This window comes from Mesoplodon mirus (genome assembly GCF_964341445.2).
Source record: "Mesoplodon mirus genome assembly, chromosome: 16".
NCBI lineage: Eukaryota > Metazoa > Chordata > Mammalia > Artiodactyla > Ziphiidae > Mesoplodon > Mesoplodon mirus.
The window spans coordinates 77,825,911-77,847,894 of NC_138992.1; the positions used below are offsets into that span (position 1 = coordinate 77,825,911).

At 49.2% G+C, this 21,984-nt stretch overlaps 1 protein-coding gene across 10 annotated transcripts in view; it reads left to right on the forward strand.

The window, feature by feature from the left end:
- The window catches only part of PRKDC (protein kinase, DNA-activated, catalytic subunit), a 164,200-nt gene that overhangs the window by 99,391 nt on the left and 42,825 nt on the right, over nucleotides 1-21,984 (forward strand). For 9 of the 10 annotated variants that reach the window (XM_082600986.1, XM_082600989.1, XM_082600988.1 and 6 more), the window contains exons 55-68: nucleotides 417-590; nucleotides 1,091-1,189; nucleotides 2,192-2,399; nucleotides 4,413-4,584; nucleotides 5,380-5,598; nucleotides 8,893-9,005; nucleotides 10,642-10,773; nucleotides 12,544-12,723; nucleotides 15,091-15,296; nucleotides 17,153-17,291; nucleotides 18,110-18,298; nucleotides 18,873-19,097; nucleotides 19,858-19,966; nucleotides 21,351-21,462. In XM_082600986.1, the coding sequence (XP_082457112.1) occupies nucleotides 417-590; nucleotides 1,091-1,189; nucleotides 2,192-2,399; nucleotides 4,413-4,584; nucleotides 5,380-5,598; nucleotides 8,893-9,005; nucleotides 10,642-10,773; nucleotides 12,544-12,723; nucleotides 15,091-15,296; nucleotides 17,153-17,291; nucleotides 18,110-18,298; nucleotides 18,873-19,097; nucleotides 19,858-19,966; nucleotides 21,351-21,462 (2,277 nt within the window). The remainder of the gene's footprint in view (nucleotides 1-416; nucleotides 591-1,090; nucleotides 1,190-2,191; nucleotides 2,400-4,412; nucleotides 4,585-5,379; nucleotides 5,599-8,892; nucleotides 9,006-10,641; nucleotides 10,774-12,543; nucleotides 12,724-15,090; nucleotides 15,297-17,152; nucleotides 17,292-18,109; nucleotides 18,299-18,872; nucleotides 19,098-19,857; nucleotides 19,967-21,350; nucleotides 21,463-21,984) is intronic. The other variant, XM_082600992.1, reaches the window with a different exon arrangement.

The following is a 21,984-nucleotide window of genomic DNA, read 5'->3' on the forward strand; positions in this document are numbered from 1 at the left end:
TTTGGAATAATTTTATTTTTACAGGAAAGGTAAAAGATAGTACGTAGGATTCCCACACACCTTTCACCCAGGTTCCCCGTCTTACATAATCACGGTGAATTTGTCAAAACCAAGAAGTTAACATTAGTACGTTTCTGTTAACAAGACTGGACTTTATTTGGATTCAGCAGTTTCCTCGCTGATGTCCTTTTTCTATTCTAGGATCCAGGCAAGATACCACGTTGTTAATTTACTTTTAATAATCTAGCTTGCGATAATTATTTTCAAGAATGTAATTTTTATGTAAGTGTAGTATTACCTATAATATCATATTTTGAAATAACAGCACAAAAAAGAAAAAGTTACCTGTCATATCTGAAAGTCTAGTAATAACAACTGTCGAATTTGTGTGTTTTTAAAAAATCCTCTTACTGTAGAGACGACGAGAGACAGAAAGTGTGTTTGGACATAATTTACAAGCTGATGGCAAGATTGAAGCCCGTGGAGCTCCGGGGACTCCTGAGCCCCGTGGCGGAGTTCCTGTCGCACCCCTCCGCTCTGTGCCGGGAGCAGATGTACAGCATCCTCATGTGGGTTTACGACAACTACCGGTGAGCTCCGCTCTGACAGTTGACGGCGCTGTCTTCGGGGGACCGTCTGGGGGCCTTCAGCAGTCTGGAACGATTAAGATGAATGATAAAGCATTTAAAAAGATGTCATTAATAAGTGAAACAAGTTTAGCGTATTGAAATATATCCTTAATTGATTTTGTGTTACCTGTGGGAAATATTCAGAGCGTGGTATTATGGGTTGAGCTGAAAGTGTAACTTTTTCCATAGTTATCCCTTTACAGTCTGACAAGATTAAGGAAAGGGGCTGCTGGGATGTTTCCTCCTTCGGGGCTGTGACCACGCCACTCCTCGTGGGGCCTCTGTGGCCCTGTTCCCCCAGCCGCACCAAGGGCCCACGTCAGGGTGCAGGCGCCGGCGGGTGGGTGGAAGTTCGCGGGAAGAGGCAGGTTTTGTTACTTCACTTCTGGACAGTGCTCTTGGGGTTGAACAAAAGCAACAGAAGGAGCATTAATGGATTTGTCATTTTGTACTTTTCTCAGGGATCCAGAGAGTCAGGCAGATGATGACTCCCAGGAAGTATTCAAGTTGGCGAAAGACGTGTTGATCCAAGGATTGACCGACGAGAATCCTGGCCTTCAGTATGTGCCCCCTCCTGCAACAGCTGGGCTGGGCGGGCACACTCAGGGGGTCTCTTTCTTGGCCAGTGTGGGGTCTTTCAGAGGTGTTGGAAGCACATTTGCAGTATCAGCATTTTCTCTGCCTCTTGCTTCCATAATGTGTAATAAAAATGTATTTCAAATCACATTAAGACCTAAAAATCCTGACACGTTACTTTAACATAAAAGCCTTGAAAAAGTGGCGTGGGTTCACACTCTCTCTGCTGTGCTGTGACGTACAGCATTTCAAGAGGAGAAATCTGTAATAAAAAGTGGGTTATTGTTTCCCGTTTAACCCAGAGTGAGATCTCACTATACGTATCAGTATGGGATGACATGTTTGAAACCTTAGAAATTGGAGGATGCTACAGTGTAATCACACGTGGAGAGAGAAGGACAGTTGTTCTCCCTGAGGGCTAATTACATTACATTGCATAAGGAGCAGTGTAGACTTTTTCGTATGATTCTGTGTATCAACTAGCTTTTAACTGTGCTGGAATTCTTAATTCATTAAGCTTCTAAAAATTTTATTTGGATTTCTTAAACCTTCACAAATTATAAAGCCTAATCTGGTTTTTAACCAGAATGGTTTGAATATTTTATATTCATATTATGTTTTGAATATTCTATGGCACTAACTTTTGGAGTGAACTGTCTTATTAGCCAGGCAGTGAAGGACTATGTATGTAATCTCTTTCAGTGTTTTCTCCGTTTCACAATATCTAATGTTGTATTCTCATCTTTGAGAACTTCCCAGGTAAGAGAGATGAGAATAACATCACCTAGTTTCTCACCTCTTGGCTAAATAATGCTAACATTTTGGAATATTTCTCCCCTTCAGCACATACATTGTAAGTCAGCTTACTCTGTTGACACAGTTTTGCGTATGGTTGCCCTGCGTTGAGCTCTGGGCGGGGGAGGAGATGCCTTCCCTGCTGGGCACACGTACAGGCCTCCTTCTCTTCTTTCCTCTCTGCCCTTCAGATTAATGATTCGGAACTTCTGGAGCCACGAAACTAGGTTGCCGTCAAACACCTTGGACCGCTTGCTGGCCCTAAATTCCTTATATTCTCCTAAGATAGAAGTGCACTTCTTAAGTTTAGCAACAGATTTTCTGCTTGAAATGACCAGCATGAGCCCCGACTTCCGCAGTCCCGTGTTTGAGCACCCTCTGTCGGAGTGTGAGTTTCAGGTGAGCTCTCTCCCCTGTGATCTGAGCTTTCCCTGCCTGTTGCTCAGCAGACATTGTCCACTAGTGTTAAACGCCTTTCTTTTTTCTTTAATTGAGGTATAAATGATGTATAGCATTGGATTAGTTTCAGGTGTACGAGGTAATGATTCGGTATTTGTATGTATTACAAAGTCACCACCACAATAAATCCAGTTAACATCCGTCACCTCCCAGTTACACATTTTCTTCCTGTGATGAGAACTTGCAAGCTCTACTCTCAGCAGCTTTCAAATACGCAGCACAGGGTTGTTAACAGTAGTCACCGTGTGTACACTGCACCCCAGGACTTCCTTCTTTTATAACTGCAGGTTTGTATCTGTTGACCTCCTTTACCCATTTCTCCCACCCCCTCCCTACCCCTCGCCACCACCAGTCTGTTCTCTGTTTCTATAAGCATGGTTTGGTTTTTGTTCCAGATTCTACATATGAATAAGACCATACAGTATTTGTCTTTCTCTCTGACTTATTTCATGTAGCCTTCAAGGTCCATCCATGTTGGTGGCAAATGGCAGGATGTCATTGTTTTTCAGGGCTGAGCAGTATTCCATTGTGTGTGTGTGTGTACATACACCACATCTTTATCCATTCATCTGTTGATGGACCCTTAGGTTGTTCCTATGTCTAGGCTATTGAAAATAGTGGTGCTATGAACATTAGGGTGCATATATCTTTTTTTTTTTTTTTTTTGCGGTACGCAGGCCTCTCACTGTTGTGGCCTCTCCCGTTGCGGAGCACAGGCTCTAGACGCGCAGGCACAGCGGCCATGGCTCACAGGCCTAGCCGCTCCGTGGCATGATGGGATCCTCCCAGACTGGGGCACAAACCCGTGTCCCCTGCATCAGCAGGCGGACTCTCAACCACTGTGCCACCAGGGAAGCCCTTTTTTTTTTTTTTTTTTTTGCTGTGTTGGGTCTTTGTTGCTGCGCGTGGGCTTTCTCTAGTTGCAGTGAGCGGGGGGCTACTCTTCGTTGTGGTGCACGGGCTTCTCGTTGCGGTGGTTTCTCTTGTTGCAGAGCACGGGCTCTAGGCCCACGGGCTTCAGTAGTTGTGGTGCGCGGGCTCAGTAGCTGTGGCTTGTGGGCTTAGTTGCTCCGCGGCATGTGGGATCTTCCCGGACCAGGGCTCAAACCCGTGTTCCCTGCACTGGCCGGCAGATTCTTAACCACTGTGCCACCAGGGAAGTCCCAGGGTGCCTGTATCTTTTCAAATTGGTGTTGTCGTTCTCTTTGGATAAATACTCAGGTGTGGAATTGCTGGATCGTAAGGTGGTTATATTTTTAGTTTCCTGAGGAACCTCCACGCTGTTCTCCACAGTGGCTGCACCAGCTTGCAGCCCCAACAGCAGGGCACAGGGCCCCCTTCTGATGGCAGCCATCCTGACAGGTGCGAGGTGATGGCTCGCTGTGGTTTGGTCGGCGTTTCCCTGACGACCAGTGTGCTGGCTTCCTGATTTCATTTGGAATCCATGCACATTCTTCCCGCGACGCCTGCCTGTGCGTCACCCTGCACGCGGCGCACACTCGTCCGCATAGCCTCCACGGAGCTGCTCCTCTCTCCCCTCCCGCCACCCCCGTAGATGCCCGTTGGCACTTCGGCCCAGCAGCCCCGGTGGCGATTTGCACGTTGACTCAGAGCTCCTGGAGCAGAGCCCGCCCTGCCGCCCCCGTGTCCCCAGCGCCTGGCGGTCTGGGCGCCGGGTGGGGGCTGGGTGCTCAGAGGAGCTGAGGTGTTTCCTGAGCCTCTGGATGAAGAATGTGGAGGAGTAGAAAAGGGTTTTTTCCTCCCCAGTACGGATGGGCTTGTGTAGTTGGCAGATAACTGTTCCGTTAAAACTCAGTTTGAAAAGGTTCTTCAGCTGCTTCTCACAGAGACACACGAAGTTATAGTACGTATGTGCTGATGGGACCATTAGATTTTAAACATTTGAGTGTTGCTGAGAAGGGCCACCGCTTCACCTGAAACTCTCGTGTGCAGGAGTATTCTGTTGACCCCGACTGGCGCTGTCGGAGCGCCGTCCTCACCCCGATGTTCCTCGAGACCCAGGCCTCCCAGACGCAGGACGGGCCCCTCTCGGCTCGGCGGGCGCGGGCCGGGCAGGTCCGGGCCACCCAGCAGCAGCTCGACTTCACACCCACACAGAGTGCAGGTAACGCGTCTGCCGCGGGGCGCCGGCTGTCGGGGCAGCACGCCCCCCCCCAGAAGACGTGAAGGAGGAGGGGGGCTGAGTTCCTGGAGGGCAGACTCGGGGGGCGGGCGGGGGCAGGAGTCCCGTGGGGACAGTCCTGGGGGTGGAGGTGGGGACGGCCGCTCAGCTAGCAGGCACGCTGGGCGCTTAGAAGCGTGGAGTCCGATGGGCGTCCTGTGTCCACCACAGCGAAGAAAGGGAAGAAAAGGGTTATTTCTGATTGGAGCAAGCAGGGAAAGTCTTAGTACGCATGTGTCTTGGTTTCGTTTAGTGCATCACGTTTACACCCCTTGTTACCTCAGAAGCAAAGCAGAGCTAAACCAAATTCATCTACTGTGTTTGTAGTTTCTTTCTCAAATGAGTCAGCTGTTTCCTTTGATCAGCAAAGTACAAGTTGTAGAGTGAAATCCCCAACTGGTTTTATGTAAATTCTTCAGTGCTTTTTCCTTCATGTGATTTCTTCACATTCTGTTGGTTCTAGAAATAGGAGTGATTTGGACAGTTAGTGTGGAACTTTTATGACACTGATGCTAGAAATCACGGACCTTAGTACCTTGTCGCAGACACAAAGTATCGTTCTTAGGAGCAGGTGACACGTCTCCCGCTTCTCACGTTGAGGACACGGGAGCCCGCCGCCCGGGTCTTCCCACGGGGACCTGGCCGGCTCCCATCTCGGTCGCTGCTGCCAGGCGGTGGCCCCTGCTCTCGAGTGGCGTGTCCCCGCTGCCCTGACGCGCCTGTCACGCCTGTTTGCAGGGGGAAGAGGCTCCTCCCACTGGCTGACGGGGGGCAGCCTCGACCCGCTGGGGGACGGCTCGGCCCCCGCCACCGAGTCCTTGTCCTCATCCTCGTCCTTGCTGTTTGCCCACAAGAGGCCTGAGAGGTTGCGCGGGGCAGCCCCGAAGTCAGTGGGACCCGACTTTGGGAAGAAAAGGCTGGGCCTCCCCGGGGACGAGGTGGATAATGGAGCAAAAGGTAGGTGGTCGCCGAGGTGTGTTGCAACGCGCGCCTCCACGAACCTGTGGCCGTCCCCGCATCCCGGGCCCTGCGTGGCGCCCAGCACTGTGGAAGCACGGTTCGGGGTCCAGAAAGCGGTTGAGTAAAGTGGGCTCAGCCCCGTCGCTTAGTGACTTTCTGGAAGTTTAGGGGTCACTAGAGGAGGTAGGATGGGGAGGCTGAGCCTCAGAGAGTTGAGGTCCAGGTGGGGTGGAGAGGGGTCAGGCCAGGCCTGGGTGGCGGGGAGTGAAGACACAGATGGTCAGCTCGGGGCCGGGGCGGGGGCAGGTAAGGAGGCTGACGGGGTGGGGTGGGGTCGGGTCTCTGGGAGGAGCCCCGGCTCAAGTGAGGAGCCAGCAGACAGGCCGGCCGCCCCAGACTCGTGGGAAGCGACGGCGTCTGCTGTCAGCCAGGTCTGTGGTGCTGCTTCTACAGCTCCGGTCGGCGTTTTTATTGCCCCTTTCCTTTGGGTCTCAGTTACTCTCTCTGGCTCTGCATCCCCGGCCCTCGCCCACCCCGCACCCATGCGTGGGAAGCGCCTGCCCTAGCCCTGGGCTCGCCTACGTGCCTGAGCAGTTCACGCCTGAGCTGGGGTCACGTGGGCCTGTTTTCCTTTCTTGTGCGGTAATTTTTCCTGGGCATTAATGGCTATTTTCTTTCTTTTTTATTGAAGTGCAGTTGATTTACAGTGTTGCGCCAGTCTCTGCTGTACGGCACAGTGACTCGCTTACACACACAGAGATGTTCTTTTTTTATATTCTTTTCCGTTATGGTCTATCACAGGGTATTGAGTGTATGACTATTTTCTTTTTCTTTTTTTACTTCTACCAACTTTATTTGCCAGGTGTCAGCCATTCAGGTTTCTAAACGAACAGACTTCTTTTCATATTTATATTTTTATAATTATGAAATATTTCAGATATAGACAAAATAAAAATAATATATTTGACATCCCTGTACCCACAGCCAGGCTTTACCAAATTAAACTTTTGCCACAATTATTTCAGTTAAAAAAAAAACCCTAAACAAAAACTGTCCCAAATTGTATTTCACTCCCCTCTATAACCTTCCCAGAGGTAATCTTCAATCCTGAATTTTGTGTAGATCATTTCCACAGTTAATTTATGTACTTTTATTCATAACTTATATTCATAAAAATAGTAAGGCATTGCTCTGCATGCTTTATAAAATATTATAAAATGTTTCTATTTTCTACATGCACATTTTTTGTTTAATATTGTTTATCCATATTGATACACATGGCACAAGTTTATTTTAAATCATTGCATAGGATTCAGTAGAATGAATATACAAGAGACTGTCAATATTCTGTTTATGGACATTTAGGGCTTTTTTTTCTTTTCTTTTTTTCCCCTTTCCTTTTTTTTTTTTTCTTCTTTTAGCTCATTATTTCAAACAAAGTTACAGGAGCAGCTTCTTGTGTACATGACTATTTTCTTTAGATGTTTGGCTTTCTACATATTTGTCCCCTAGTTTCCTCTGAGTTGCACAGCTGTTGTCTATGTGAAATCTCCCTTGAGCCTCCGAGTGCTGCATCCAGGCTGCTAGCCCCGGACTGTCCTTCCTCGATCTGGTCCTTTCTGGGGGGCACCTCCCCGGAGACCTTCCAGGGTAGGGGTCACCGCGGCGGCTCTTGTGACGCGATGCTAGTCACTGCTTTGCAGGCACTGGTGCTTGTGGGGACAGAGCTCTGGGCTCTGAGGAACCTGGTGTGGCCTCGTCATGGTCCTTTGTGAGGACAGGGTCTTTACTTTGCGGATGCTCTTAGGATCTTCTCTTTAAGACCAGTTTTAGGAAACGTCACAAAAAGGTCCTTAGGTGCAGGTCTGTTTTAGTCCATTTTCCTGGGCTTAAGGAAGGCCCTTTCAGGCTGCTAACTCCTGTTTTCCGGTTCTGGAATATTTTTGCTTGGGTGATTTTTTTTGTTTGTTTGTTTTGTTTTTCATTGCTCTAGACATTTTATTTTATTTATTTTTTAAAAAAATTTATTGAAGTATAGTTGATTTACAACGTTGCGTTAATTTCTACTGTACAGCAAAGTGATTCAGTTAGGCATATATATGTATATACGTTGTTTTTCATGTTCTTTTCCATTAGGAAAAGGGTTCCCTCCTCTCCCGTGGATGATTTTGATGATGATTTCCAAGTGTCAGTTTTCTCTTTTTGGGATTCTGTTTGACTATCAGATCTAATGGATTATCCTTCTAATTTTCTGTTTTTACCCTTTTTAAAAAATATATTTTATTTATTTATTTAATTTATTTTAAAATTTTGGCCGCGTTGGGTCTTAGTTGTGGCACGTGGGACGTTGAGGCACGCGGGATCTCTTGTTGAGGTGCGTGGGCTCACTAGCTGCAGTGCATGGGCTTAGTTGCCCCCCCCCCCGGCATGTAGGATCTTAGCTCCCCGACCAGGGATCGAACCCGCGTCCCCTGCCTTGGAAGGTGGATTCTTTACCACTGGACCACCAGGGAAGTCCCTATTTTTACTCTTTTTGTTCTCTATTCTGGGACATGTCTTTAGCCTTATCTTCTAACCTATGCTTTCAAGTGATGACATCCTGTTTTTAGTTTCCATGAGCCTTTTTGGTCTCTGAACATCCCATCTGTCCACTGTTGCAATATCTACTCTGCTCTTTCTGATAAGTGATCATTTTTTGAATTTCTTTCCTAGACGGCCTGCTTTCAGCTTTTGCTGTTTTGCTGGAGTTTGGTTTTGTTTTTCTTATTTGAAGCTTTCCTCAAGCGACTGGTGACTTTCAGATTTTTGCTGTGTTCCAGCCAGGGCGATAAACAGTGTCTGGAGTGGTAGCTGCATGTTGGGTGTGTGCTGACTGGCCTCCAACATGGCACAGAAGCCCCCCTTTTGTGCTGGTTGGTCCCCTAGAGGCCAGATCTCCACCCTCCTGCCTGCAGGCCTGGTGCCAGGGCGGCCCTGGGTTCCAGCAGTCCTCACGACCCCCAGGGTTTCTGCCCCAGCCTTGCGTCCCCGAGCCCCCTCCGCTGTCCCCAGATGCTGTCTGGCCTCTGCCGGTTCTCTCCGCACGGCTCTCGGTCGGCACCGAGGCGGCACAACTTTCTGTTCGCCAGCTTCGCGAAGTGGTCAGCGGTTTCCTGTGCGGGCTTTGTTTTGAGAACAAAACTAAGGGGAGGTAAAAGATGGGGCTCAGAGACAGCCTCGCTTTTGTGTCAGGGATTCTGGGGAGGAGGACAAAGTCTGCCGCGAATAACCAGCCTGTTTTCTGTTCTTCAGGTCCAGACAGTCGGGCCGAAATACTGCGATTACGTAGACGGTTTCTAAAGGACCGAGAAAAACTGAGTTTGATTTATGCCAGGAAAGGTGTGGCTGAGCAAAAGCGAGAGAAGGTTTGTGTCTGTTTCTAGCATTTGATCAGAAATAGCTGTTGTCTGTCAGAGGACGTGTGCCAAGGACACAGGCTCCCTGTCGGTCTAGAGCCTGACTGTGGTGGCAGCCCGCCGGGGGTCCCCTGAGCTGCTCCGGTCCGCCCTCCCCTCAGGGGCTGCTCTCTCTGGACAGACGGGCTTTCTCCACGTGGTGGAGACGGGACCGCCCGTCCCCCTGGGGCCCCACCTCCCAGCTTCAGCCCCTCTCGGCGCTGAGGCCGGAGCCCTGACCCAGCTCAGGCCCAGCAAGCCGTCGTGGGCAGGGGGTACGCTGCTGGAGGTGCCACGGGGCTGGGCGAGGAGAACGGCCAGGGCTGAGCTGCCTGCTGCAGCCACACGTGCGGCATGCACCGGTGGCTGGACGTTCCTCAAAACGTGGACGTGACAGGAGAGTTTGTGTAGCCCTGGCTCCAGTGCGAGATACAGATCAGTGATGATGACCAGCTGTTACAGGGCCAGATTGTGAGTGAAAGCCCTGTCTTGTTCTAACTCAGCTTAAATCCTCAGCCACTCAGCTTTCAAATTTGAGCGTGGGGTGGTCGAACGGTTCCCCTGGATCTCCTGCGGAAAGAAAACATGCTTTCGCCTCCCTCTCATCCCTGTAACTGTGGCAACCAGCACAGCTAACGCAACACTTCAGGCCTGTCGCCAGCCCCGTTCCACTGGAGGCATTTGAGCTGCGAGCCCCTCGTTCAGCCTGAATCCTGCCTGGGCTTCCGGGGAGCCAGGAGCGGGCTTGGGGGCATAGGCACCGGGCTGACCCTCGAGGGCCTCAGGGAGAGGGCGGGGATGGCCCGCGCTCCCTGTTGGACGCGCTCGCCAGCTGAGGGTGCTGGGGGCGTGTCACCTGAGTGCTTGCTGGCAGAGCTGTGGTCTGGTGCGTACAGCAGACAGAAAGCAGGGGCAGCGCCGGAAACTAACCAGGAGATGAGCGCGCTGGGGAGCCTGTTAAAGAGGCTGGGGTGGGGGGCTCCGCAGAGATGGTCCCTGCGGAGGGAGCGGCTGCAGAGGTACGTTCCCGGCAGCGCCACACGGGCCCCGCGTGGGGAGAGCAGGGCCGGCGGGGTGGGGCTCGTTGCGAGGTTTGTCCTAAGAGCAATAGACTGGAAACACAGCCTCTCGTTTATGGCTTTAAAAAGTTTTAAAACAAGTTCTCTGATTTCAGAGAAACTCAGGTTTCTTTGTAATAAATATTTAAATGATCTTCACTGCTCATCTGACAGTGGTTTTTGTTCTGGATTTATCATTTGCCAGACTGGTAAAGCGTAGTGACTAAACCGTCTTGGTTAGAAATTGTCATCGATTCACTTTTTTTTTTGAAAGAGATTTTTGGATGAGGACCATTTTTAAAGTCTTTATTGAATTCGTTACAATATTGCTTCTGTTTTCTGTTTTGGTTTTTTGGCCACGAGGCATGTGGGACCAGGGATCGAACCCGCACCCCCTGCATTGGAAGGCAAAGTCTTAACTGCTGGACCACCAGGGAAGTCCCTGATTCACTCTTCTGTCAGCGGTGGGCGCTGACAGTGTCATAGCTCACACGCCGCTGGTGCCTTAACTGAGAATTCTAATCCTCCTCCGCTGCTAACGACCATAGGAGATGAAGAGTGAGTTAAAAATGAAGCACGAGGCCCACGTCGTCCTGTACAGAAGTTACCGTCGTGGAGACCTTCCTGACATCCAGATTCCGCACAGCAGCCTGATCACCCCCTTGCAGGCTGTGGCCCAGGTCGGTGCTGGAACCTGCCTCGTGCTCGCAGGGCTGCCTCTGTGCAGGGCAGGGGTGCTGATCTGTCCCACTCGGGGGCTCAGTGAAGGGCCTCGTCCCGAGTCGTGGCTGTGCGGCTTCCTGGCTCCGTGAGACCCTGACACAGGGTACCATCGAGACACTTCACTCTGGGCCCAGTGTCTCTGTGTGCCAGTCACACACTGAGTCTGTTTTTCTCACCAGTACTGTCAGTGGGAATGAAACAGTGTATAAGTTGCTAAGTCACTTAAATCATTGATTATACAAAATCCTCTTTTGGGGGAGGATCAAGAGGGTGTCCGTGGGATCAGTGTCCTTCTCTGGTAATTCTCTTGTTAGCCGAGGACTGGGGATATTTTTCTCAGTCATTAGGGGATAAGTGTATTGGGAGTGAATGAAGTTTTCTCGCTGAGTTCGCTGACAGAAACAGGATATTTATCCCTTGAAAGTCTGATTAAGGTTTCTTTGGCTTTAATTGAAGTCATGTTTAAAATCGAAGGGTATCACATACATCATGTAATATATGATTATGCTAGGTACTGAAACATGATGCCTTACATTTTATTGCACTTAAGTGGCAGTCCTAATGTTGATTATAGTAATAGATTATGTCTGTGTAGCCCATTACTGCTTGGTAAGATTTTTGTTTAAATAATTATAGAGTGACAGGAATTTGCAGAAATAGCCCAAGTCCTGTGTCCCCTCCCCCAGCTTCCCTCCGTGGGGACGGCTCACGTCACCGGAGCACCTGAGCGAGCCCCCCGTGTGGTGACCGGATCGCGGACGTGCGAGTCCCACCACGTCCCCTGCGGCACTGTTGTGTGTGTGTGTGTGAGGTTCTGGGCCGCTTGTCCCACGTGCAGATTCATGTGTAGAGGAAGGAATTTGTACACAAGAGTCAGTGGGTATAGACGTGGAAGCCTCCTGACAGACTAAGTGGACCCCACGTAGCAGAGTGAGAGGCCCACCTGGCAGTAACCATCTCTGTGAAGTGTAACGACGGGCGATATTTATAAATTTATTTTCTTCTTGTTTCCTGATGCGTATTTTCTAAAATTTTATATAAGAACCATTATGTCTTTTTATAAGACAAATACATTACCTAAAATAGAGTAATGAACAACATAAAATAAAGAAAAATCAAATTATAGTTTTATTCAGACACAGCTTTTATCAAACAAAATAATTTAAAAATTTTATTTATTCTTGCTTTCGTGCCTTCATTTTAAAAATGTAGACGCTGCCTGCTGGGAGCCGTTCTCAGCACTGGGGTCTGTGCCCGGGGACAGCGGGAGGGACGGGCTATGTCCATCAGCCTGGCCACCCACCACGCGGGACGGAGGCGGCTCCTGCTGACGCCAAGGGATTAAATGGCCACGGTGACGGGGCTCTGGCCTGTCGTCTAAGCTCAGGGCCGTTTTCCAATGTCTCCAGGCTGCTGTCAGTCCCCAGGGACGGCCCTGTGTCCCCCCTGGCCCGGGGCAGGGACCCGCAGGTCCAGACTCACGCAGGACTTGAGCCAGCTTCTGAGTCTGTACTCTGGGTCCGGAATCCGTGCCATCGTGCCTTTTATAAGATGTGTCAAACAGATGTGTTGGGTTAAGTTCCGAATCCTCCCCGTCGATGACTGCGGCTGTCGGCGTGGAGTCGGGACGTGCTGTGGCCGTGTGGGCAGCAGTTTGTGTGTTCGGGTTCGGCTCCAGTGCTGTGGGTGAGTCACCCGGGTCTGTCCTCCTCCGGAATGTCCTACAGAGGGATCCGCTCATCGCGAAGCAGCTCTTCAGCAGCCTGTGCTCCGGGATCCTGAAGGAGATGGACAAGCACAGGACTGAGTCTGAGAGGCGTGGCGCCACCCAGAAGCTGCTGCAGGACTTCACTCACTTGCTCAGTACCACCTTCCTCTTCTTCCCGCCGTTCGTGTCCTGTATCCAGGTGAGGCCCCATGTGCACTGTCTCCCACCCTTCACACGCCGGCATCTAGTGACTTCGTTGGCTTCTTAGTTGAAACGAGGGTTTTAACAGAGCAGATGTCCTGTGATGGGGCCGCTTCTTCCCAGATGGTTAGACACAATTTATTTGTATTAAAAAAAAAAAACATATGATGGAGTAATGAAATCAAACTTGATATAAAATTGTTCAGGTCTTGAACCAGCCAGTTCCCTCAGTGTTCTGCTCACACCTGCGTGTCGTGTGGCGCCCAGTCCTCCTGCTGGCCTCTGGGGACGTGGGTGCAGCCCGTGCCTGGCTGTGGGCAGGGGACGGAGGCACAGGCGGGCTCGGGCCAGGTGGTAAACAGGCAGAGGCGGAGGTGCACGAGGGCCAAGTGATGCAGAAGCCCGGGGTGGTGCAGGCTGAGGAGAGGCAGGCCGGTAGGCCGCCTCTCGGCCCGGGTAGGCTGTGCACCGTCACGGGCGCTGCGAGGCCGCCCTCAGAGAAGGCTTTGAAGGCTGTGCTCTTCGAGCAGAGAACTAGTGTAGACGGACTTTTGTAAGCACTAAACACACTGGAAGATTACTCTTTCACGTAAGAAATGTTTTCTTTGCCGTTCAAACCATGGATCGTTACAAAAGTCCCTAATAGAAAATCCTTTGGATTCATTTCAGTGTTTTTGTAACTAGTTACCTCCCTGGAGTAATTTAAAAATTACATTCTTTAGTGTTATTTATCAGTAGCTTTGGTTTGCAAACTGATTGGGTAATAATTCCTGGAGATGAAGTACTTAGTATTCTTACTTTGTAATTTTTAGATGTAGCGTGAAACTGTTGATACAGTTTCTTTTTATATACTCTATTTTTATTGGTTTATAATTTACTAGTAGAATTCCTCCATTGGTTTTCTCCTGGTGATGCCAAAGACAAGGCTTGAGAAATTATATTGAATCAGCCAGTATTTCAAAATAAGTTTCTCTTTACATTTTATCCCGAAGCGATTTTGTTTTTTAAAGATTTAATTTTATTTATTTTTGGCTGCGTTGGGTCTTCGTTGTTGCGTGCGGGCTTTCTCAGGTTGTGGCGAGCGGGGAGCTACTCTTGGTTGAGGTGCGCGGGCTTCTCATTGTGGTGGCTTCTCTTGTTGTGGAACACGGGCTCTAGGTGCGCGGGCTTCAGTAGTTGTGGCACGTGGGCTCAGTAGTTGTGGTGCGCGGGCTCAGTAGTTGTGGCGTGTAGGCTCTAGAGGCAGGCTCAGTAGTTGTGGTGCGCGGGCTTCTCATTGCAGTGGCTTCTCTTGTTGCGGAGCCCAGGCTGTAGGCGTGCAGGCTTCAGTAGTTGCAGCACGCAGGCCCTGGAGCACACAGGCTTCAGTAGTTGTGGCTCACGGGCTCTAGAGCGCAGGCTGAGTAGTTGTGGCGCATGGGCTTAGTTGCTCCGCGGCACGTGGGATCCTCCCGGACCAGGGCTCGAACCCGTGTCCCCTGCATTGGCAGGCGGATTCTTAACCACTGCGCCAGCAGGGAAGTCCTGCTATGTTGTTAATGGAAATAGAATTTTATTTGGATTTTCTTTCCTGTACCACTAGTTCCTGCTAAGAGTGACAAGCATTTTTGTTTGTTTGCTTGCTTTGGAGAATCTGTGTTCTTCCAAGACTCCTGGTGTTGAATGCAAGTTGGCTCGGTGGTAGCCGGTCAGTCCCAGTGAGGGTTCCGGGCCCAGCAGCTTCGCAGGGCGGGAGGCAGGTGCCCTTCCAGATGTCCATGCAGACGCAGGTCTGTCGTCATGAGATGCTGTCCTAGTAGCCATACTGTTATCTCTATTGGTTTGGGGCTCACTTTCCGTTACTTTTACGTGTACAGAGCTCTCAAATTGAGAGTTACAAAGTAAAGGCCAACACGATGGTTCCCGAAGCCCTCCATTCCGTGTTGCTGAGCACGTGCGCCCCCGGCGTGGGGAGACGTGAGGGGGCTGCCGGGTAGTGGGGGTGCGCGCACCTGCTCTGCAGTGACTGGTGTGAGATCTTCGTGTCTCAGATGCTCTCCTCGTCTCTTCAGGGTACACCTTCCGGGAAACTGCGCTTGTGGTCTGGATGTACAGCCAATGCGTAAAAGCCTCACTGTCCACTAGTGGCTTTGTTGCTCTAAATTAATCCTGGATTGGAAGTGTGCAGGAAGGGAGGGATCATTTCCTCCTCTGAGCAAGTGGGGGAAAGCTTAACAGAATCACGCAGAGGAGCTTGTGCTTTCTCGACCACGAACGTCAGACCTTCGTGCTTAGCAGAACGAGGTCCTCGCTGGCAGAGGTGGCTGGGGAGCCGTGGGCTAGAGGGGAGCCGTGGGCTAGAGGGCCGCTGTGTCTGTCTTCGCAGGAGGTCAGCTGCCGACACGCCGACCTGCTGAGCCTGGACCCGGCCGTGGTCGGCAGCGCCGGCCTGGCGGGCCTGCAGCAGCCGGGGGCCATCCACCTGCTGGAGGAAGCGCTGCTGCACCTGCTACCCCAGGAGCCTCCCGCCAAGCGCGCTCGGGGCAGGCCCGGCCTCCCCGCCGCCGTCGGCACATGGATGGAGCTCGCCAGGTACGCCCGGGCCCCGACCCCCCTGGGGCCGAGGCCGATATATCTGATACAGTTACTTTGTTTATTTGGGAAAAACAAATTCTGTTTCGGTTACGTGAGGTTTTATCATGAGAAAGCCAATGCCTAATTCTGAGGATGCTGGATTTGGGTGAAATTTGACTGGCGCTTCTTTTCTGTAACGCTGGGTTTTAGGTCTTTGGGTTCTGGGTGTAAGAGTGGAAGTGAGAGCGGGGGCTCTTGCCTCACCGCTATCGCACGGTCGCTCCTGTCTCTGAACTGAGCGCCGTGGTGGTAGTGAGGCGCTGCGCGGGGTGCCGAGTGCGGCACAGCGCGGGTTAGACCCCGCCAGCGGCGCGGGCGGCACCCTGGGCGGGAGGAAGGGCCTCTGCGGGGGCTGCTTCTGCCCGCGGGCGTCCTTACCCTCTTGGGTCTGGCGTGGCCATGGGCAGTAGTGACGCCTTGTGCGCTTGGGAGTTTCAGGGGGCAGAGTCTCGGGTCTTGGGTGTTGTCTGGATAAATGAAGCACGCAGCTTTTAAGGGCCTAAACTTTTAAACACTTTTGTTTTCTAGCTTTATTAATGCTTCCTCACACTTTTTATATTATGTTTGTGCATTCCTTTCAAACAGAATTTTTAAAAATATTTATTTATTTTTAATTGTTCATTTGGCTTTGCCAGGTCTTCGTTGTAGTGTGCGGGATCTTTAGTTGTGGCATGCGAACCCACTCTCAGTTGCGGCATGCATGTGGGATCTAGTTCCCGGACCAGGGGTCGAACACGGGCCCCGTGCGTTGGGAGCGTGGGGTCTTTGCCACTGGACCACCAGGGAAGTCCCACATCATTGTTTTGACCACAGTACAGCATATGTCGTCCAGGGACCAGGGGCCAGTGTAGGGTGGACCTGAGGCTGGTGTGTTTTCTGAATTCCTGTAAAATGCTTGTAGCTTCGTCTCCTCTTGGACTCCTGGGCTGTGGGCTATTTTCCCACCTCCCTACCTCTGCCTCTGATTTGTTACCTTTAACTCCCCATGAGCAGGGCAGTAAGAGAGCTATAGCTATTAGATTTTTTTGGTCTAAATTTGGAGTCAGTGGGCTCTGAAAGAGAACCCATGGGGCTTTTTTGATGTAATAAACACATGTCATACCCAGGGAAGTACCAAATTCAGGAAGACTAGGAGGGAAGTGGTCCTCAGCTCGGTGGTCAGGTGACTGCAGGGTTAGGAAGAGAGGACATTTGTGTGGAGACTCAAAAGGTGGGAAGAAGTCTCTAGGGAGAAGGGAACGAACTTACTGAACACTTGAGACTACCTTAAAGGGGGAGCTTGGCTGACGGACCATCAGGTTTATGTTAACGTCAGAGATGAATGCTCTAGCCCGTATCCAGGCTGTCAGTAGAATCGAGAAGGCCATAGAACGTGGAGCAAAACGTGGCATCTCTAGGACCAGGACTAATTTACCTGCTTTGGGGTTCTTGACTACATTCCAAATTTTAGGGCTAGACAAGGATTCCAGATAGGTTACCACAGGTAAGAGCGGTGTCTCAGCCATGAATTAACACAGAACAGGCTCGTTTAATGAGTCAACTTACGCATTGTAAACCTATAATTTTCAGATTTTACTTTAAACGCGCTGTAGAATAACTTCTGCCTTCTGTACGGCTAAAGTAGTAAAACTTAATGGTAACTTCAAAATTTTTAAGATTTTATATTTTTACAAAACAAGAATAACGTATCTTTTTTGGTTAATTATAACGTATGACATCTCGATTTAATATCATTTCATTAGAGTAAAGACTTTAAAAATACTGGGGCATTCATTGATTTGGACTTTTTTTTTTTTTTTGGGTTTGTTTTATAGGCTGTACAGGTCGATTGGAGAGTATGACACCCTGCGTGGTATTTTCAGCAGTGAGATAGGAACAAAGCAGGTCACACAGGATGCTTTATTAGCAGAAGCGAGAAGTGATTACTCTGAAGCTGCGCGGCTGTATAACGAGGTAAAGTTGATCTCTAGCAAGTATGTTAGTTGCTTAAACACTTTTCTCTGAATGGAAAAATTGTTAGCTTTAGAATTTAGAGCTTCAAATATTTCAGCTTTATTCCTTAGAATTTACACAAAGGTTAGTATCAGAAAATGGTTTCATAATAACCGAGTGTGAGCTAAGTATTGTTGTTACCCCTTACTCTTTTTAAGAAAACATCACTGAATAAAAGAAAGCATGTTTTACCAAGTACGATAAAATTGTAAGATGTTACTTCAGTGTCTGGTACTATTATGTAATTTCCATCTGAGTAGATTGTTTTCATTCAGTAAGTAAAATATCTATAAAGAGGTAGGTAAGAGTTGGTTTTGGGAAGATGACTGAAGTTCAGGTTTGTGTTTGAGCTACCAGTGGCCGAGTGTGGGTGTGTAGCAGGTACATACTTGGAGTTCAGGTCTGTGGCCTGTGTGAGAGATCCAGGTGGTGGAATCTTCTGCAGTTTTCTGTAAGTGTCTTATTTTCTAATTTTCTTTCTAAGAACTCTGTAAGTCGTAAATAATCTACAGTATTTACATCAGACTTTATGGGTCATTTAAAGTGCTCAGCTTATGCACCGGCTTCATTGTTAAGTTTCCCAGAGACGTGGCTCCCTCTTGGCTGGCGTTTTTAATACTCACTTGACTATTAGATTCCACTCAAGTTACTCTGTTTTCCCTTTTTTCTCCCCTTGTCATAAATCTGAAAGTGGTTGTTCTTAGTACGAATGTTACACGACCTGCAGTGCATATGTTTTCGTTTGTACTGTTCCCAACTTTGTAAAATAATCTGACCAGGCCCTCAACAAACAAGAGTGGGCAGACGGTGAGCCCACGGAAGCCGAGAAGGACTTCTGGGAACTAGCATCCCTGGAGTGTTACAACCAGCTTGCCGAATGGAAATCGCTGGCGTACTGCTCCACGGCCAGTGCTGACGGCGAGGGTGCCCCAGATCTCAGCAAGATGTGGAGTGAACCCTTCCATCAGGTGTGTGGGGTCATTTCTGAGGTCACAGAAATAAATGTTTTAGATGGTCAGGTGCGCTCTCGTTAGTGACTTTGTTCAGAAGTGTTTAAAAACAGGGCAGTAGTTGTGCAGCATTGGGGTATTTATACGGCCTGACACGCCCCAAACTGCATAATACTGTTAAACCGCTCACCGCTTTTAGCCCAACCTTTCGGAATAAGCGGAGGCCTTTGAAAATGAACGTCAGCATCCCTGGCGTGACCACCGGGAGAACAGTTCCTGTTGTGTCTGCGCGGCGTTGCAGTCTCACTGGGCCCTCCTGGCCCGTCCGCACTGCTGTCCTCGGCCGTGCCTGGAGGTCCGTCACTTTGTACCAGACGTCCAGTTGTCTTTCAGCTACAAGTAGTTGCCATTTTCTGTAGACCGTGTTCCTTTGTATTTTGTGGTTATAGAGTGAACCATTTTAGATGAACTTGTTTTAAAATTTGTAGCCTTAGGTGCTTTAACATTTGAAGCATTAAGCACCATCACTTTGGCACCTGGACCTATAAAATGACACCAGAGATGCCGTGGTGATGAGATTCTTGCTCCTCAGGAGACCTGCCTGCCACACATGATCCGCAGCAGGCTCAAGTCCCTGCTCCGTGGGGAGGGTGACCAGGCCCTGCTGACCTTCGTGGACGAGGCGGTGACCTCGGAGCTGCGGAGGGCCCTGCTCGAGCTCCGCTACAGCCAGGAGCTGAGTCTCCTCTACCTCCTGCAAGATGACGTTGACAGGGCCGAGTATTACATCAGAAACTGCATTCAGATGTTTTTGCAGGTAATATGACATCCCAGCCGGGAATGTGCCATCTCTGTGACCTTTTCTGACATCGGTAAACTCCTGGGTGAGAATCACAGCAGCAGGTTCCCCCGACCAACCACGTGACAGGCCCACCCTCCTCGCGTCCTGGTTCCCCTGAGGCCTGTGCACACCGGCCTTGGTCCTGAGGCCTTTTAATGCCTTTCTCTGTTTTAGAAAGTTCCACGTTTTGTGTCCCCTTGGGGTTTTCTTTCTCTCACTGTGGACAAGCGCCTGAGAGCAGGCCCCGCCAGCCCCGGCTCTGTGTTCTTCCTTTGGTGTCGGCTCGTTCTGTTGTTAAAGCCGTGTCTTGTGTAGAGTCTGTGAACATTTGTCGTTGCCATATATGGACGTTCACTGTCTTTATTCTACTTTTCAAATGTGTTTGAGGTTGAATAGTACACTCGAAGTTTATCGAAGAAAAATTGGCTTCTGTAGTTGGCAGTTTTACATTATAGGATGTTGTGATTTTTAAGAATTGGTGGCAAATAGAGGCAACGGTACCCGATTGTATTGCTTTTATTGATTTTGTTGAACTGAAATGCAATTGAAAACCTAAATTAAACAAGAAAATTAGACCGTTTGTTAATTGCTCCCATGACCTAATTAGTAACCACACTCTGAGACGTCCTGTGTAACTGATGCATTTATAGGGTAGCTGCTGTTTCATGTTGAGCACTGTGTTAAAATCTAATGCAGTAAATTGACTTGTAACCAATGCTCACTAACTTCTTTCCAGAATTATTCTAGTATTGATGTCCTCTTACACAGAAGCAGACTCACCAAGTTGCAGTCTGTGCAGACTTTCATAGAAATTCAGGAGTTCATCAGCTTTATTAGCAAACCAGGTAATGTTCAATTTATACCCACCTGTGTTTTCTTTTATAATCGCGGAAGAGTTTTGGCTTCTGATCTTTTTGCCCAGTGATAGTACATGTTGCTTACTGTATGGGTTAGAAACTGCCTTGAGTTTATTCTACAAATGTATATATTTGGGATTGTTGAAGTAAGTGTTTAACATGGTCAAGCGCGATTCTGGGCACTGGAGAAGCTTCCAAGGAGTAGTGGTCTGACACATGGCACCCGCGGAGGCAGAGGCAGAGGCAGGTCCAGGGCCCCTTGAGAAGCTGGGGTGATAGCACCTGGCCGACAGGACCCCGAGTTGGGCGTGGTCGGGAGAGAGGGGCTTGCAGAGGGCCGGCCTGACCCTGAGGTGCCAGAGCTTCTGTCCTGGGTGCCAGCTGCTAAGATGAGGCCGAGGGCGGCAATGCCCGGACCTGGAAGGCCTTTCTGCTGCTGACGAGTAGGTTTTATCCTGCTGCTGTTGGGAGGCCACCCAGAGTCAGAGGTAACGTCTTGACTGTAAATCTGAATTTCAGTTTTGTAGGCTTTTCAGAGTACTAATAAGAACTGGTATTCAGAACTATCTACCTAGCTGTTCTCTGTTTTAAATTTGGAGAATGATGTTTCAAGTACATTATTATTAATGATGTATTATCCCAGGAGCTATGTTGATCTCTTTCCTCTATATTATCTAGTTTTTATAACAGCCTTATGAGATGTAGATCCTTTCTTCTCGATTTATAGGGCATCAGAGATTAAATAACTTGCCTAAGCTAATACATGAAGGATCCAGATTTTGAGCGCAGGACTGTGATTTAAGCTGAAAGAAAACCAAAGCTTTAAACATTAGCAGTGTGAAATTTAAATTTCATGAGGATTATCATGAATCCCTTTTCCGAAGCCCCCGAGGCCAGGTCGTTTGGGGGTTATCACCGGAGACCTTGTGTGCATACTGGGTTGGGCCTTGTGTGCAGTGGCCCGTCAGCCCACGACTGATGGCTGTCCACCGCCTGGGTGGGTGTCCCCACGAGTGGCGTAAACAGACTGTAAGTTGCCCTGTGATGATTCAGATCCGATTTTGCAAACAGGAAAATTGGCTGCAACTGTGTGAAAAACATATCAGTTTTCAGTGCTTTTTAGATTTTGGAATCATGGATGGAGGATTGTGGACCTGTGCTAAATGTAAAAATTGTGTATGTTTATTTCCTCATCTTCCCTTTATGGCCCGAAGAAATTGAGTTTTAATGCCAGAATATTTAAAATATGGTAGGTTGTTGTGAAAGATAAGACAAAACGTTTAAATTTGAACAAGAAACTTGACAGCTGCGCATTGTGAGGTGGTCTGGTCACTGAGCCGTGGACATAGTCACACTCTGATATTATTTTTAGGCAATTTGTCATCTCACCTTCCCCTTAAGAGGCTTCTGAAAACCTGGACAAGTAGATATCCGGATGCTAAAATGGACCCCATGAGCGTCTGGGATGACATCATCACGAATCGGTGAGACGTTGAGCCTTCTGAGTTGAATGTGGATTCTCTTTTGAAGTTGCCAGAATAGCTTTTCTCCCAAACTGTGGCTTAGACAAATGTGGGGTCTGAGCCTCGTGGGTCAGTTTCCACTGAGGCGGTTCTGACAGTACTCTCCGTGCGTCTTTGTCCCCTGGTCCATTCTGTGCTGGGCGGGGAGAGGAGGCAGGGGCGTTCCCTCTGCTCCTGTCTCAGGGCTGAATGTGGGCGAGTAACATGGCAGCAAAGAAGATACTGCTTAACAACTTTTTCTTCTTCTGTTATTTTAACCTGGATTTTTGACACTCCCACCTCCTGCCTCCCAGCTCTGTTACGTGCTGTATTCATCACTTCGCCGGGTCTGAGATTCTTTTCCTCACCTGTAACGGCCCTGGGTAATCCTAGGCAGGTATTAACTATATGTGTCGGAGAAGAGGTAATAGAGCCAGAGCGGTTGTGAGTTATTTTATTCAAAAACACACAGTCAGTAGGACTGAAGGACTGTGATCCCACGTT